The sequence below is a fragment of the Rhopalosiphum maidis genome, chromosome 3 (genome assembly GCF_003676215.2).
Source record: "Rhopalosiphum maidis isolate BTI-1 chromosome 3, ASM367621v3, whole genome shotgun sequence".
Taxonomy (NCBI): Eukaryota; Metazoa; Arthropoda; class Insecta; order Hemiptera; family Aphididae; genus Rhopalosiphum; species Rhopalosiphum maidis.
Genome location: NC_040879.1, coordinates 40,122,370 through 40,142,506, shown reverse-complemented (window position 1 = coordinate 40,142,506; position 20,137 = coordinate 40,122,370). Strand labels below are relative to the sequence as shown.

Below are 20,137 nucleotides of genomic sequence, written 5' to 3'. Positions count from 1 at the left end.
TTAAATTTATTATGAAAAAATTTAAATATATAAAAAAATTTAAAAAAATGAGTTGTAAAATAATAGGTAAATTTCATCTACTGTTATTATACTATTTACTATTCATTATTATATATATGAGAACGAGAAGCTTTGTTTACCGTTTGAATCGGCTCTATACTTACGATAATAATTTTATATGAAATGGGTATACCATTATTAAGTCAAGTATTACAAGCTTATTATAAACATGTACTTTAATATAAACTAAGGATCAATGAATAAATTAAGCATTATAGAATATTTAAGATACTACTCAGCTAATAAAATAATTTTTCTACTAGGGATTTGAATAATATAATTTCAAATTTATCCATACATACACCTAACGGAACAAATTTAAATTCGTAACCAGGTTCAACATAGTAAATTGTGATAGTAGGTACACATATCAAATATACCAATTTTATTGTAAGAGTTGTGACCCAGCAATAGCCTGTTTAGAAATTAAAAACATGAATTAAATAAATAAAATTATACAAAAATATTTTAAACAGATAAAAAACAATATTTATATTGCTTAAAAAAGTTTCTTCCGATACTTAACACTGGTTTTGTATAGTATTTTAATAGTTACTGGTATTTAAATAATCTTGTCACTATTAAATAATTATATTCAATAACAAATTTTAAATACCATTTTTTAGCATTGGATGTAACAAGGTAATTGTACCTATACAAATGAGACGGTGTCTTCAATTATTTTAGGAATAAATTATTTTTTATTATTCGCTAAAGTTATGTTCAATAAACTTTTGCGAAAAAAAACATAATAATTTTACATTTATTAAACAATTATTTTTTCTTCTATAGTATTCACGCATTTCGATTAAAAACGAGGAATTTCAGTATTTATACTAGATGGATATATTAAAATAAGTGTTCCTACCTATGACAAAATGTAGATGACAGTTGATTGGATTATAAAAAAAAAAAAACGAAGCTGTTTTATAAAGATTATATTTTTATTCTCTCTTCTATACACGAAAACCGGTGAGTTAGACCTTATACATAGACAGTTTGGATATTTATTACACTTTAAATTTTTCAAAAAAAAAAAAAAATTACGCACGGTAGACCTCGCTCCGGCTCAGAACCCTCACCGAATTCGCCGACGGATGCGTTCGCGCACGAAAAGTTACCATCGAAACCGGTATCAGAATTTATTAGAATTCAGCGGTCGACGGCTTATCTATATTTGAAACGATGTAAATATTATTTATGAACCTCATAACGCCCGTAAAAATATTCTAAACCGTATTCTCTGAGCTATAACATTAATCATATATCATTATTATTATTCCATTCAAATTCATATACTTATTATAAGTATAGTCATTGTCCACATTAATAAGCCAAAAAATATTTTTGACATTTGTTACATGGAAAATTAATCTGATCATTCGAAAATTGCTTTTCTGTTAATATCATATTTTAACACTGCATCAACGACCTATTTTGCATCTATTTTATACATATTATATTTAATACGTTTATGATTATGTGCTGCAGTACTGCACGTTAGGCCGGCTGCAACAGAAAATCTCTATGCCGCTAACCCCAAATCATTCAAGTCAGACAGATACTGGTGAACTGGTAGTAAATTACAATATGTAGACGATGATCCATTTAAGTGTTTACACATAATTTTTTGTGTTTTTACTTTTTGATTTGAAAATTCTATTTTTATATACGTTGATGTTATTAAAATTGTTAAAACAACATTTTTAAAATTCCATTTTCTATCATTTTTTAATTTTTATTAAATTGTTATTAAATAATGGTAAGATGTTTCAAAATAATTACACTTGAATGGATCCCTTGTACATAGGATTGTGCTGTGTGTGTGATTTTTTCAATTTGTTCACGGTGTACAAAAAAATCCGAGCTACGTGCAGTAGTATGTAATGTGGACCATGTGCTGAACCTATATTATAATAATATTACAATTTATAAAATATAAATAATAAATCAACCTACGAAAAAACTTCTTTAATATTCTTGGACATGTTAGGTTAGGCTGTTTGAAATAATAATGAAAACAAATTCAAAATACGACCGTATATTATATATTATACCTGTATATATAATATACGTACGAAATATGTAGATATAATATATTTATAAACACAACACGAGTAGTTCTATACAATTTAAATTACAAATTTCTTGATCGTATATATTGTCATATTAAATGTTATTATATTATATGGGTATTTTTATAAAAATTATTTTTTTCAATTTCTAATAGTGTTTTGATGTATTATTTTAATATTAATTTTTATCGATTGCGTACAGTTCTCTGCAGATAATAATACATAATAAACAGTGGAAATGTTTAAAATAATTTAACTTTAATTAAGTTACTTTTTATTTATTTATACAAACAACTATTTAATAGTACAATAATTATACCTAATAAATTATTAGTAATAAGTAATTAATAATTGACTCCTAGTTTTTATATCATTTAATAGATAATAATTTAATGTATTTTCATCGCACTAAGATGATCCTAATAATAAGTATACGGCGTACATATATTATTATTATTTGTATTCAGTAAAATATTGAAGAATAACGTATTTCTGATCATATACTACAATAACTTTGTCGAGCTTATAACTTTAAGTTAAGTAGATTTTAAGTTATAACTTATAAACGTAATTATTATTTGCATTAAAAATAATAAATAGATAATATACGTAATAGTACCTATATCTAAATAACATTTTAAAGTAAAAAATTAATTTAAAATATAAAAATTGTTAGGTAACAAAACTTTCTTAAATTAATATAATTGCGTGTATTATATTTATAAAATTAAATTAAATTAGTTAAAAAAAATTATAATTTTTATAGATTTATAACAACAAAGAATTTAAGACGGTAGTAGCATAAGTATATTTATATTATTAGAATGTAGTTTTATATATTTCATTCAATTACATTATTTTTGTTTGGCCATTGTTATAACTTTTTCGATATCTATTGTGGCACTCATTGTACTATCCATAAGAAAGTATTGGACACGAATTTATATATATTTTGGTTAACTTCGTGACACAAGCAACCTATATTGATGCATTATATAGTTAATGATTCGGTAAAATAATAACTCGCGTTTTACCTATCGTCATAATATGGAGATATAATAATATTTTTGATGGACGCAAGTGACATTCAACCAGATAACTGTGAAACTATAAATAAATAATTTTGTATATAATTATATAATATTATACTCACGTATCCTTTAAACTGTACAGTTACGTGTATATGTTATATATACTAATATACTTACTTGCATCCGTTACCACCGTTATCACAAACCAAAATCGATATTCCGACACAATAAAAAATTATAATATATTATCGATAGTATGTTTCAAACATTGTGCACTCGACTATTGGATATCGGCTATAAATATTAAATATACTATACACGACAATATATTATTATATTATAAATACGCTCACATGCATACACACACACACACATTCACTCACGAATGCACGAAAGCTTAATAAACACGCATAATGCGTGCGTATGAAGGTAATTTTTATTTTACCGCAAAGAAACTTAATGTACCGAAAACTTATCGGGTATATATAGTCGCATATCTATAATAAATATATATATACACATATAAATGTAATATGTATGTATGTATGTACGTTTAATGGATTTCCGCAATTTTTGCATTGTTGCAGAACGAAAAACCCGAGGTAAAACAGAAATGGGCGTCTCGGCTTTTAGGAAAGCTTCGGAAAGACATAACTCAGGAATGCCGGGAGGATTTTGTGCTGAGCATAACTGGCAAAAAACCGGCTATGTGCGTGCTGTCCAATCCCGACCAAAAGGGCAAAATGCGGCGCATCGATTGTCTCCGACAAGCCGATAAGGTATATTCATTTTGGTTGCATCCTACAATATTATTAATATATTATTATATAACACAAAGTATAAGTAAGTATACCGTGTACCGTAAAACAATAACAATACAATTATGCATAACAGTCGGATTCAAGGGATCTGATTGATTTGTTATAATTCAAACATCACGAAAAATGACGTGAACATATACATTTGCAGACGGTTATAATATATTATTATGCTCAACATTTTTAAAATTTTTAATAATTTGTATTTACAGTAGCTTCTTTTATCAGAAAGTTACTGAAATCTACAATATTCATACAATTATAATACAAATTATCACTTAATTATTCTTAAATGGCATAGTATTATAAATAATCTCAGTGTCTTGTATTTAGTATGTTTTTTCAAAGTATAATATATTATTATGTAAGCATACATATAATCTTAATAACATTGCAATTAACAATAAAATGTGTCGAATTGTAAAACAATAAACGCACGTCTTAAATATAATTGATCGTAAATTAAGTACAAAATAAAAAGAAACCTGGAACTTTTTTACGAATCAATTTTGTAAACGGATATAATATACGAATAATAAACTAACCCTTTAAATGAAAATGGTTTCTATTGATTATCAATAACTCTGTTTTATTTTAACAATTTTCTAATTATTAACACATAATATATTATGTTTTTATTTAATTTTTCTATCGCATTAACAAAACGTATCTATATTTTGCATGTGATTTTTCATGTGCTTATTACTCGAATTGATGATAAGGTACTTAGACAATTAAAAATTGTACAATCTTATTACTTTTATCGTATAGTTGATAAATTTCGAAATATGTTTATTTATTAACTTTAATTTTATTGAAGTATGTATTATGTCTTTTTGACTTTTTTCAATATACCTACCATACAATTGTACTAAGATTTATATTTATAATATTTAGGAAAGCTGCGATCAATTTCGTTTTATTTCTTTTTCATATTCAATCAATTTAAGTGCCCTAGAATAAAATGATAATATTATATTTAGAACTTAGTAAGTCATTTAACAGTATAATCAAAATGAAAATATTTTACATAAACATATATAATCAATAGGACATTAAATATTTTTGAAACCAATTAAACATTTTGAAATTAGAATTATTATTTTTACATAAAATCCCAAGTATATAATCTGGAAGCTTAGTGCAATGTGAAACTTGTTTATTGAACGTGATCATTGATATATATTATGAAATAATATATATAATATTATATACTAAAATATTGTTCGTTAAAATCAAAATTAAAAAACAAATTAGGATAATTAGGTACCAAATAGTATTTTATATTAAATTTACTTTTCGTACTAACTATAATATATTATGTATAATGTTCAGGACTCTTGAGTATCTTAAATTTGAAATATTTTTTTAATTTTAATAAATAATAGGCAATCAAATTGACACAATAGGTATATTTGATAAGGTATTACAATTCGATATAAAAAGCTCATTAAAGTTATTGAAAAAGCAACTCTGTTTATGACGCATTCTAAATTTGAAACTAACCGTAGTTCTTTATTTTATCCCCGGAAGCAACGAGAAGCGGTGACCATGACAAATCGGCACAATTATATAGAATGTAAAATCTGGCAACGCATTTATTGTTTATTTATGTTATATAATATAATTATCGTTACACATTTTATAATATAGACACTACGCGCATAGTTTAGTTGTAATTTTTGCGGTGGTAAAGGATATTAATATTAAATATTTAAAAATAAATATTATTAATATTTTAAATGTCAGTACCTATAATAGTACAACCTTACTTACGACGTGAGACACCCTTTCTACAGCCATTCATTAAACTAATATCAATTATATATATATATATATATATATATATAAATTATTTATACGACAATAACTTTACTATTTCTGTTATCCTTAATTACATCTAATATTTTTATTCGTAAAATAATAGTTTATAACATAAAATTTAAAATAAAATCAGTTGTTCTATAAAAATAAATACATACGAGATATTTTATAAAGACTTTTTCCAAAATAAGCTTTATTTTAAGGTACAGTGACTATATTTACTATAAAGTATACCTTTAGTCAATAAAAACCAATTCAAGTATAATATGATTTACATAATATAGTATTTATTATTTGTGTATACACTATAAAGTTTACATTATAAAGTTTGACTAGGTATAGTGTAGGTATCTAACTAAAATAGAATGATTCATGTTATATTATTATAATTATTAAGTACCTATGATTCGTTAAACAAGAATAGCAGTTTTACATTGTTGTAAATGTTTTAATGTTGTCATTAAAATGCGTACTGCAGTGTCCTAATACACACAATTTTATACGTCAGCTCATTGTTTACAATACTGAATAATAATGTAATATCTTTTGCGGGCGAGGTATTGCCAAACATAAGATTAATTTTATATGTTGATACACACATTCATAGTCGTATTTTTATTTCGAATTTTAAGTGTAGTTACATCTTATTATTTGTTTTCATTCTGTAGGTAATTAAAATAAATAAAATAAATGCGTATCCCATGACAAAACCTAAAAAAGGTTTTTGGAATAAAAACTATTCAAAATATAAAATGTATTTAGTGGTACCAATATTAAATTCACAAAATAACAATAGATTACAGATGTATTTAAATATGTTTATATCAAATTTATTTATCAAGTACAGTGTATCATTTATGTCATAATATTAAAGTACCGCAAATTGTATAATGTTTTTACTTTGTTTTAGCGATTATTTGTGACGAAAAATATTTTCTTATTTCGGATTTATTTTTGGTTTTTGAAAACGTTTGATTTGTCGTCAAAATATCCCTGCACCTAATTGACGATTTAATAAAAATATCCATATGCTTTATATATAGGGTAGAAACCGCTCAGATTAAAACCGACGGCAGACTACTACTGCCTTTCCCACATCACGTCGCCTTGTAGGTACCGCCGTATTTTTTTTTATCGTTATTCGTAGTCGACACTTTTTACACATTCAGTTCACGTGCCATGCCATCGCCGCCGCCAACGTGTTCAGTTCTCACAAAAACACACGCTGGACGACCTAGCGAGCACGTCGTTGCCGTCGTCGTCGTCTCAACCGATACCCACGCCGTATTTAAAACATCGTGTTCGGTCTGTTTCCTTCCTCCGTGCGCATGCGACACGTCCTCAGTCATTACACCAGGATGATGACGAAGGAGACAGTGCATTCAAAGTGATTAGGTGAGGGAAGGGGAATATCATTAGAAAAAAGATGTTTCACATTACAATGATATAATTATTCGTTATACGACTACATCGTTACGATCCAACGTAATTGTATTTTATTTTAATGCCCAAGTGATTAAACGCAACTGAAATATTTTTTGCGTTTATGATAAGTTTCAACAAAATATAACGACGAATAAACATTGAAGTTTTATTTAGTTTCCTTGAGCCACACGCATGATTGTTATTCGTTTAGGTTAAGTCAACATTTTTTTCCCTTCGTCAAACCTGTCTTGTCGGTCGGATGGGCATAGTATATAACAAAATTATTATGTATTAATTTTGCAATATTAATTACCTACTCTTATTCGTATTTCTATTTTTTTTTTTTTTGTTCGTATTATTTGAATAAATTATCTTAAACTCGTATACATTTTAATTATTTCAAACCTTTTATAGAAAAATATGTAAATGGCCAATGAATATAAACAAACGTACATTTTCTATTATTTATTTGTTCGGGTGTATATTTTAATATAAAATATGTGATTATTAAATTAAGTGATTATAATGCAATAAATATTCAATAATATGTAATGGAATTCGAATTAATTATGTTTGACAAACTAAATTGAATTTCAAAAATACCAGACCAATACAGATAGTTTTGTTACTTAGTATCAAATTAGTAATATTAATAATATAGAAATAAAATAATAAATAATACTAATGAATAATGATAATAACTCGCCACATCCAAAACCGTTTTTAACTACTGGAAAAGTAGACCTGCGACAGTGACGCACTCGTATAGCCTACCTACTACGCCGTCTGATCATAATTTTAATATTTGAAATGGATTAAAAAAATAACCATACTCGTGAAAAGATAAAAACAGGAACAATATGTCAGGTTCATAAAAATCAGATTCTTTTGCATTACATATTCTGACGCGATAATTTTTAATAATTAAAAATAACTTCTCTATACGATAAATTAATAATGTTCGTTTATATTAATGTCTGTTATTATTTTGATAAAAATATCTGATACTACCCCCGACCTTAATAATTCTAATTAAGTAGTTTTGTATATTATTTAGAACAATAGTTTTAATATAATATAATGTGAGGTTTACCGGTAAATCGCGATATTATTATCAAGTATATTATTATTATAATAATTAACTTCAGCGTATCAACTTGTAAAATGTTCTCAAATGCGTTTCTTAATCCAAGTTTATAACTAGAATTAGTAAGTAACTTGAATTATTCTAAGATTGGTTTAATAACAACCGTTTCATGAGAATGAATCTACTCTAAATTAAATGTATAACCTAATAGAAGTTTATCTTAACATTTTTTTCATTCATTAAGCCATTTATAGTAATTAAAAACATACTATGTACTATTTTTAATTTTTGGATGTACTGTACAATAAATAAAATAATACTCGTGATGGTACTACAAAAACATTCCATAGTGTATGCAGTGAAGTACTTGTGCATCGAATTAGCATTAAGTAAATTAAAACTAATATTACTATTTAAAAAAAAAAAATCAATAAGTTGATTAATTCGAGCGATAGCACTTCGTATCGAGAGTTGTATTAGAACATTTAGAAAATAAATTATTGTTTCTCTCTTCCTCTCTCGTCAGGGGCGCAATTTCAATAAAAAAAACTGAGAGTGCTGAAGCTCCTATCTTTTTTTATAATGTTATCTTAAGGTTATTGATACTTGTTACTATTAAAACCTAAACTAACATGAACAATTTTCTGGTATTAATTTCAAAATTGGGGGTGCTGATCACACCCAAGCCCCCTTCATATTGCGCCTATGCCTTTCATATCATTTTTCAAGCTTCAAATACACCACTGGTTATACATATATAATAATATTATAATATAACACGCTTAAATATTATAATACTTATAATAATAATAACAACATAGTGTAATGTGTGGCACACATTGTGTGCAGGTGCAGAAATTCCGGTCGTAAATCGAATCCGATAGTAATAAATCAGGTGCCCGTACAATAATATATACACTGGTACGTAGGTATATTATAATACGCGTTTGATGTAGATACATCGTCTTCGCCATCATACGCGTCAGATATAGCTTACGTCCTCTTCTGTGCGTTATTTTATTAACCCCGAGTATAGCAAACTACACTGTAACGGAGAGACGTATTATCGAGTAACCCATACCTATACACACTCGTGTACGCATTATAGGTACGTGTAACATGTAACAACTACCCATAATATATTCGAAAAGAAAAAAAACACATATACATAAAAAAACACGTCTCCCGACAACGTGACGTTTTCGGTTTACAATATCATGCCGCCGTTGTAGTAGGTTATACGTCGTAGGAACCAATATATATATATATATAGTGGCACTGCGCGTATGAGCGTTATGTATATTGTTTTGCTTTCGTTGACACGGTATAACGCGTATAAATCAAAAAGACGCTCGTTGCGTGGTCGTCTTCGCGGTGCCTATACTATATGTCGGTCGGTTTCGTTTTTATTAAATTTTTACCAGTTTCTGTTCTACACTGTTGACTGCATAATATTTAGTTCATCGGAAGCTGTATACACCTACGCACACGAGATATATGTAATCGAATATAATATCTGTACGGGTACGACGACTACGACGATGAGTAATACCTATTAAAGCCACTGTTGTTTATCATTATTTTGAGACCCATGAATAACGGCGCGTCGGATGCGAAACAAACGCGGTTTAATTACAATGCAATATAATATAATCCAGTTAGCATACTTGTAACTTGTTACTATAAATATGTACCTAATCTCCATAGTTAGGCGCGTGTGTATGTGTGTGATTTTATTACGTAATCACGTGATTATTTTGAAACTTTTATCTCATTCAATAATGTAGTATAGAATTCGCAATTGTTTGTTCTATGTAATATCAAATTTATGTATTCCGGCACTATGGACTTGCACCAATACAAATCAATTTTAATAAATATTGAAATGAGAAAAATATATGATTATATACCTACTCTACCTTAAATAATATTATTGGTACAATAAAGCAATCTTGCTGCACCACATTATAAATCTCAGCATCGATATTTCGTGAAAAATCGGAAAAATTAGTAATTTTTGAAACATAACTAATAAAATGAATAGGTACACTAAAAAAATGTTCCTATAATACTATTCAACTAGCTACAAATAACACGAAACGAACTGTTGAAGAAAACAATGGTGCTAAAAAATGATTATGGTATATATTTCGTAGATATAACATTATTTAAACCGATTTATATAGCGTTATCCAAATGTGCGATGAAAAAAAAAATATATCGTAAATCTCCGATTAAATACACACGCCAAAGTATTTATACTTATAATATACAGCTAATGCAGCTAACCACCGGATGACAAAACCGAATAACAGCTCTAAAACTATATACTAGCTATAGCTAAACAGCTATATAACACACAGTCAAAAGAAATGTCAATTAAAACCGTGATTTAAATACAACACACTCACTCATATATATATATATATATTTATACATTATTGTCGTCTACTATAAATCTTACTGGCGGAACACATTTTCTGGGTTTGATTGCACTCAATCTTATCCGTCCGATCTCATTATAAAATGTTAATTTTGAATCCGATACTCATTATTGCCGCAATGTTATTGTATTTACGTGTTGCAATAATCAGTTTAAAAATACAATAACTAATTATATAATACATTTTTCAATCTCTGGTCGGCTCGTCTTCTGCCTCTCCGATATCTCCACACTGAAACCAAACAGAGTTCACTAGTCTTATGAACTTATATGTATGTGTGTGTGTGTGTGTGTGTGTGTGTGTGTGTGTGTGTGTGTGTGTGTGTGTGTGTGTGTGTGTGTGTGTGTGTACGCATGTGCCTTCGGGAGAAAGAAATACATCGAAGGTGGCCTGCTAATTTACGAACCAACGAGGTGTCTGTCGCATCCAATTAGCGAAATTTATTGTCCATTACATTTTAGTGTTACACTGATTGTGAAATACAATTTTTATTTCACCGACCCGCAACCGTGTGTACAGTATATAAATATTTATATATATATATATATATATATATTATAATACGAACGGAAATACCGCACGCCGGCCACATCATTATTATTTTTTATTATTCTTTTATTTACGGTACATAAGTGAAATAATATTACAATATTGATGTTCCTGGTAAACTACGCGTGGTTTGGTCGCGATTCGAAATAAAAACCGTATACAGCCAATATCAATAAATATGTATACAGAATGATTCACAAAGCATGACAACCTCCCATTTTATCTTATAACGAATTTATTGAAATTTTTATTTTTTGAACCTGTAAGTATATTTAAAGACTGTATTTTCAATTACTTAAATTTTTATACCATTTAAAGAGAGTTCTACTTTGAATAGCTATACAAACATTTTATTTTAAAATGAGAACTAAATGTTCTTGATGATGTTTTGAAAAGTTTTTATATATCTAAATCAAAATTTTAACAAGAGCAATTTCCGAGTTATTAAATTATATATACCTATTATAGATAATTGTCTTAAAAAATATAAAATATAAAATAGATGTAATATTACGTCCGGTATTTATTAAACTATTACTTAATTATATTATTGATTTTAAAATGTAGCAGATGAATTAATATTAATTACTATAATTTTCAAATTATCGTATCCACTAGTATCCATATTTCCAATCATATTATATCTTTAGTACACAATGTTAAATAATTCAAAAACTACTCGTTTAAATTTAGGATCGGATACATAAATATTGTTTTTAACTTTTTTTTTTTATTTAAAAATTCGGTCTTATAATTAAGTATACTTCAAAATTCAAAAACTTAAAATTAAAAATAATAGTTCATTATTATAAGAAAAATGTGGATAAGTACTCAGCATAACAGGTGATCACTCTATATACGCTTCACATAGGTACCATACTATCTATGGATGAATTATGTAAGTATTAAGTATGACGTTGCAAGTTCGATGTAGCTGTATAGGAAGTAATTTAGAAAATCTGAAATTGAAACTTAACGATTGTGACCACTACCAGCACCGTATATTATTATATAATTGTCCATAGCGTTCGGGTTGTCGTATAAGAATTTATTTAATTTTGCAAAACGTATCGCTCCTGCTGGGTTTTGAGTGTATATATCATGTGTGTGTGTGTGTGTGTGTGTGTGTGTAATATGTATATATTATGTATACACATGTAAAGTTATCATGTTTATATCGTAGGTGTTCCGTATAAAAAAATAGAAAAATACCGTCATACGTTCATAAACGTTCATACTTAATAATATATTTATTTTTATTATAATTTCGCATAACGAAATAAACACAATATTATAATATATTACATCCAACCCATATTCCGCATTTTTCATGGTTGTGATTTTATTTTATTTTCTTGTGTAACTGTACAATTTTAAAATATCGTAAAAATCCATTATATTATACAATAATATTACCTGTTATTTTTTATTTACTACTGTCATATTTATATGAATGTATATTTTCAAAATCATCGATAATATATGAATATTTAGTAATATAGAAATTAGATAGATGCAATATAATTAAAACAATGTAAGAATTAAATTACATGTACACAATTTAATTGTCTTTAAACACTGTTCACAACTATTGTACATCATTATTTGTTACATTTTATAGGTAACCTGATATGCGAAGAACAATACTTACACATTTTCATGTTAAATTGGATGGATATTTTATTAATATGGTGAAATAAAATGATTATTAAATAGTGAATATTAATCAAACATTGAAATCAGTCTCATATCCTTCATATGAGTATGAAGTTTTTTTAATACGATGTTTTATTTCAAACGTGATTTTGAGTTATTGGTAAAATTTCACAAGTCAAATATTTTATAATTATTATAATTTGAAAATGTTGGTTTTAAGAAATTAAGAACCTTATACATCATTATTTTTATAAATGTTAACATTTTTAAACTATAAAGGATTAATTTATTATCATAATATCATTGTTAGAGATTTTAATTTTAATACAAGTATGTTATTTCGGATATGCATAACATATACGTATTATATTTTCTGTCGCTGAAAAGTTTATTTCAGGTATATTTGTTTTTAACTTAATTACCTCCAATTCGTTTCGTTTGTACACGAATTACATTGATACGCACTGTTGAAAACTAAGATTAATGATAATGGCTGGAAATAACTAATAGATATCATAATATAATAATATAAATACAAACGAAGCGTAATATTTTTTCGATGGTTCACAATTCGTGAAAACGTATATTATCTTAATGCCCTCTCCCAAAACATCTACGACTATGAATGCTACTGCTATACACAACAAATATGTATATTTTTTCAAAGTGTATCAACAATTAAACTCTGAATACAAACCGAAAATTATCCGTTTGTGATTTATGTTTCTCTTTCAGCAATGACTTCTGTATATTAATTTTATTTAGGATGTTTATGAAATAGCCTAAGGTGGTAAAAATATATGTATCGATATTTTTTAATCTCTATAAAAAGGATTGCTGTAAATTTTAATTTTAATATTTCAAATTTAGATACTTTTGTTATTCTATGAATAAAAAATAAGCAAACAGTAAAATTATATTTTGACGTACGAACCAAATGTTTAGACTTGATGTATGTATGCGATATTTTTATATAATAATATAATATATGAATAAATATAAAATAAAAATAAAATAAATAATAATAAAGAATTATATGATTGTAGTATAATTTTTTGTTTTGTCTATTATATATACTATACGTAGGTGGTGTCTTATCCGTTTAATCGGTCGTGTATGTTTAGTATTAACACATAACATAGCAATACAGTGATAAATATCGTACTCTTAGTATGTTATATGTTTAAGTAGACAACAGCAATCTTAACCCGTTCTTACCTAAATATGATTTTGTGTATAGACATTATATAATATTTTTATGATTCTGTTAAAACCGACAAATCACCGCGTTTTACAGGTATGGCGGCTAGATCTTGTCATGGTGATACTGTTTAAAGCGATCCCTCTCGAAAGCACAGATGGAGAACGGTTGGAAAAGTCACCGGAATGCACACACCCCAGCCTATGCGTGAATCCTTACCACATCAATGTGTCTGTCCGTGAGTTGGACTTGTACTTAGCCAATTACATCAATAGTCACGGTAAGTGCGTTTTATTTAAATGCAATTTTATGTAATAATAATAACAACAATAATCCAATCAATAACTATTATAATATATTGAATTTTTGGGGATAAAACCATATGAGGTTATATTATGTAGGTGTTACAACTTCGAATATTTTTATCAACTATGGGTGTATCCAGAGACGTATTTAAAGTTTTTACGTCCTAGGTAAAGTTTTTTTGACACTTATTTATTTATTATCCCCTTCGTAAAAAATGTTTTACTGAAACATTTTTGAAAATGTTTATGACTCTTGATTGACGAATAACTGTGGACGATGGATTTACATGTTGTGAACATTACTGCTATCTAAATATCCCTAAGTCCCTTAAACGTTTGTCACTCGAGTAAATGGTACTTCACATTTCCTTTTTAAATACGTTCCTAAGTGTATTTATCATAGTATAAAATTGCGGTAGATAAACCTTATTAATTTAAGGCAGAGAATTATGTATGTTCTAAAAACTATCTAAATATGTCTACTGGTACGCCCTAAATATTACTGAATTAAGTTGGGATAAAAAAATTAATTCTTATGTATAAATATGATGATATCAAAAAGTTTAGTATTAAGTGAAACTTTAAAATGATTATTTTTGAAAAATATTTTCATTGATAGCTATAAATTTAACTATTCTTCAAATCAAAATTAAAATTTTAAAATACCTATACTTAAATTTTTATTTAAGTAATTCTTTATTGTATTTTTTATGATAATTTATTTAAAAAAAAATTAAAAATTAACTCCATCATAAAATACAGGATAATGAAATTTATTTTGAAAAAATCTATTTATTTTTTTTTATCTAACAAATAATAAGATGAATAAGTATATAAATATATCCTTTTACGTTATAAAACATATTAAACATATAACTTTTATGTAGTTCTCTACGTTTATATATATATATATTTACTTACAGAATTATATACAGTTTGTTTTCATGCCAGCTAATACTACAATAACATTAAAAATATTAAATGTATCTACTTTTTACTTCAATTTTCACATCGATCACTATATTTTCATTCATAAGAGTACAAAATATAATATTATATTATAATGTTGGAATAAGATAAGATTTTATTTTATAGAAGTGTAAGCACTAGAAATACTATTGTCCAAAATTATTTTTAGTTAAACTAAACATGGAGAAAGGTAAAAAGTCATCATTAAATTCTGATTGATTATATATGTTACATTCGACGTGATAGTACGGTGTTTCCGAAATATACGAAAAATGTTTTGTTTTTAAAATTTAAATTTCCTAATGTCCCGTTGCCAAGTAAAATTCCACCCAATAATAATTAATATTTAACAATAAATAGACTTTCCATTAAATAAACACATTTTTAAAAATGTTGCCTAAGTATAAATTATACTATGTATTGTATATAATATGTTCTTTGTTGGTATGATTTTTGTAGTTTAGTTCAATTAACATTCGATCCATTATATCGCAACTATTTAAAAATAATATATAGATATGAGTTACCCATTGAAATTATATTAATTAAAAATTGATATTTGTGTTTTGTATTCTATACTAATGCAATGAGACTCATTTCGATTAATCTACAATAGTATTGCAAATATTATACATATGTCATACAATGACAAACTAATAAACTATTGATGTTAAGTCACCGTAATATACCATTACAGGGATTTCGATTTGTTTGTTTTCTACAGCTTTCTCTATAGCATCATGTCGATATACAGGTGCCATTAAATGGTGATAATTTAAATTTTTAAATACTATCTTCCTACTTAATGTATAGTTTCTTTAGAAAATTATTTATACGGGTATGAGATATTATTCAATCTGAAAATATGTATTGTTATAATAAATGTAATTTAGACTGTATAGGAGACGGATAGGTAAAATAACTGTTTCGTATCTTTGTTTCTTTCTAGCTCTCTCTATATATTTTCTTTTTTTTAACTCTTTCGCTATATGTCTGAAACGTGTAGTTTTCGTTAAAGGGTATTATTCCTCGTCCTGCTCTCTCACGCCCACTAAACTGAATCGATGAGAATAATATACCTAAACTGTTGCCAAATGCTTGCGCGAGAACCGCGACCCGCCACAGTCATTGGTATTCGATCAAGCACGTCCTCGTATAGGTATATACGTACATACGTATTTTTATGTATATGTTTATCGGATACGTAATATTTTCTCTGGTTTAAGTATTGGGTCTCACGCGGTCGGCCGATCTGAATACTAACCGACGCCTTGGCCCAAGTCGTACGTATAATTTATAACGATATGTCGTCTCTCACAAGGCTCATAATTAGGGCAAGGACACGCACCTAGAAATGGATGAAATCGCCACCGTTATAAACGGAATAACAATGATATAGTGATGATGATAATAATAGTAATAATAACATATTTTATAATATTATATTATTCTAATGCATTCCGTAGATCCACGACGGCGTGTGAGCGACGTGACTATGGTTGTATATAAATGCGATGCATTATATATTATTAATTCGTCGCCAGTAAAATTTGAATTCAAATTATGTATACGATCGTCGTCCTATACCGGACCGGATCGTGTCGGTGAGAACTGTTATACTGTCTTTACTCATTCCCTATATAGACCTAGTACGCATGTAAGTACGACGGGACAAATACAATTTCAATGTCGCGGACGTTTGGTTGGGCACAATTCGTATTATTATTATTAGTTATTATTAAAGTATTATAGTGATACGTGTGTTTATGCAAGTATTTTATAAGCTTGGTGGTTTTTATTCAGACCAAAGGTCGAGGAGGATATGGTAATATTCAATAGCAGTCGATATTATTGTATTCCTATAATAAAAATGGCCGATTTATCTAATCATCAGCATTAAGCATACTATTATTAACATCATTCACGCCAACATTTGTGTGTGAATTTCAAAAAATTCAATTTAATATAATACTATATGAATAGAGATACAGATAGTATATGATATATACTATAAGTCATATATGTTATTTTATATGGTTATATCACAAGTGTTTGGGTGCGCGCGCACGTATGTGTGTATATGTGACACATGTGTGTGTGTTAGGGGGATGCAGGATGCGACAATTATCATGTGCTTAAAATTCTACTCAGAGGTTAAATTAAAACGATTATGTAAATACGTTATACTTAGTGGTATTTTTATGGACTAACCATAGGTATATATAGTGTATAATATGTAATATATTATTGAACTCCTACAAATGACCAACAAAAGGGCTACAGTTTAGAAAAAACCAAAGCAAATAATGCAGTTGGTTATAAAATAAATTATGATATAAAAAGCCATTCAAAAAATAACCCTAAGTGCATTCTCGTAATGACTTATACACTTTTGTTCCGAACGTATTATATAATAATATTCTTCAGACATCCACGCGGACCTTTAAAAAAAAAACCTTCGCCGTAGGTGTACAACGCTTAGTTTATATATATATATTATTATTTTTTGAGGGGAGAGGTCGATATCATTACGACAAATTCGGGTAAAGGTCGTTTTGGCTGCTTCACTCTAGTGACAATAAAAAACAGAGGGTACTTAGGATTGGCGCGCGGAGCCCTTGAAAACGGTTCCGCCGAAGACACAGCACCACATTATAAAAAAAATATTTTTTCGTTTTCTTTTCTAGTGAAATTTGCATAATATTGTAGGTAATAATAATATTATAATATACGCACATCAAAACGCCTTGAAATCCCATATAATAATGATAATATCATTATCCTGGACCACTAGAGAAAATCTGACCTCAAGATCACCGATTTCAGTCACTGCGATTGCTCTTAACTACCAGTGATATTCCCGTGGTTCGTCACTTAAAAAAAAAAAAAAAATTAGCATTTAATTTACCTATATTTCTATGACATTGTGCATTGACTATGTGCACGTCATGTTCCTAAATCTTTTTTATTCACTTCTCAAATTGTCCCTGATCAACAGTAACTCTAGACAAATCCAACAAATCGTAATGTGTATTTCCCATTTTTCCTCTGTAACAACAACACGCAGCTCTTGATTTCAACGCCTGTCTCCGCATAGCGATAACATCGTAATAATATATAATATTATATATATATAGCCATATTATCATAATAATAATATTATATTGTTACAAAAACAATGCGTACATTTCTGTGTGCGCGCGTGTACAACACGTGTTATAGACGTATACATATATATATATATATATATATATATAGGTATTCACATACGCACACACAAACGTTGCGCTGTGTGGTGAACGCAACGAAATAATTAAAATGAATAAAAAAAAATTATTGAAATTTGTATTCCTGTCTCGGACAAGACGACAATGATGTCTTTATTCATATTATTATATATAAAATAATAATATAAAAGTGCAATCACAATATCATATGGTTGTCACGAACGTTATATCCCACGCCGGTCGTTGACCACATCGGTTAGTATTTTGATAAATTCGTGTGTGACCTTCTGCACGGGACAAAAATATAATATAATATCCGTAATCGAGGCAGGCGCATTGTTTTTGATGATATCGCTATCGTTCGTGTTCAAATCAATTTAACATTTTATACGCTATTATAACGTGAAAATTGTACATCCCCTAGCATTCGTATACTTTAAAGTGTATAATATGTTTTAGATAATAATATGTGGCAAACAAAGTAGGTATGTGGATGTGTGTAAAAAGCCAATTCCCTTATACTAAATATTAAGGTTTGTTCTAGATTAATATTTAATACTTATATCGTACTTGTTCATAAAGCACAATACTAATAATATTATATAGCTAATGTGTGCCTAACCGAAAATTATCATTTCTTCTCCGGGTCCTATGTATAAGCCCGTCCGTGTCCTGCATAATAGTGTAATAAATTCGAAATCTTGATTTCAAACATAATTATTTCAATGGGAACACACTGTATATATAGATATATGTAGCTTATGCTGTTGTAGATAACATCTATAAGGCTGACCGTTTGGATAGAAAAAAATTGTTTCTGTATTCATTTTGTGCAGTGGTTTTTGTATGTTTTTTAATTTTAATTTTTTTGATAACTATTCTTTTTTTATTTTCACACAAACGGAATATCAATATTATCTGCAGGTTGATACATATGAAAAATCCATGACATTTGTTTATGTGTACCTTGTAAAAAAATATATAATTAAATACACACCCTGTACCAAGAGTATATTAGACAATTGAGATTAACGAAAAATCCAAATCCATATGCATTTACCTTCAATACTATGTGTTTATCCCTTCTGTATCTTTTCTGTACGTAAATATTGAAATATTCATACCTCGTATATCTAAATATCTTAATTATTAAATATTCTTAAATTAAACTCTGGATAGACCTAACTTTCAAACTTAAACAAAGTCCAAATATCTCATCCGAATAACTATGTTAAGTTTTTTTTTATGTTTCGAATAAACCACTCGATAACGACTACTCCATACCATTCGTTAAACACATCGCTAAATCCTTATATAGATGATTCCTCCTTAGCCTATCCTACCTATCAAATCTTTTAATTTCTGACTAATCATTCGTAATATCCTAAGTAATCCTAGTCTTAATGAGAAGTTTAAAACGGGAATTGTGTCTTACCTTTTAATTTAATAATAATAAAAAAAAAAAA

The 20,137-nt window shown here is 27.6% G+C and overlaps 1 protein-coding gene across 6 annotated transcripts in view; it reads left to right on the top strand.

The window, feature by feature from the left end:
* Positions 1 to 20,137, top strand: part of LOC113555943 (nuclear factor 1 X-type) — a 142,827-nt gene that overhangs the window by 78,177 nt on the left and 44,513 nt on the right. For all 6 annotated transcript variants that reach the window (XM_026960580.2, XM_026960583.2, XM_026960581.1 and 3 more), the window contains exons 3-4: positions 3,754 to 3,945; positions 14,267 to 14,450. In XM_026960580.2, the coding sequence (XP_026816381.1) occupies positions 3,754 to 3,945; positions 14,267 to 14,450 (376 nt within the window). The remainder of the gene's footprint in view (positions 1 to 3,753; positions 3,946 to 14,266; positions 14,451 to 20,137) is intronic.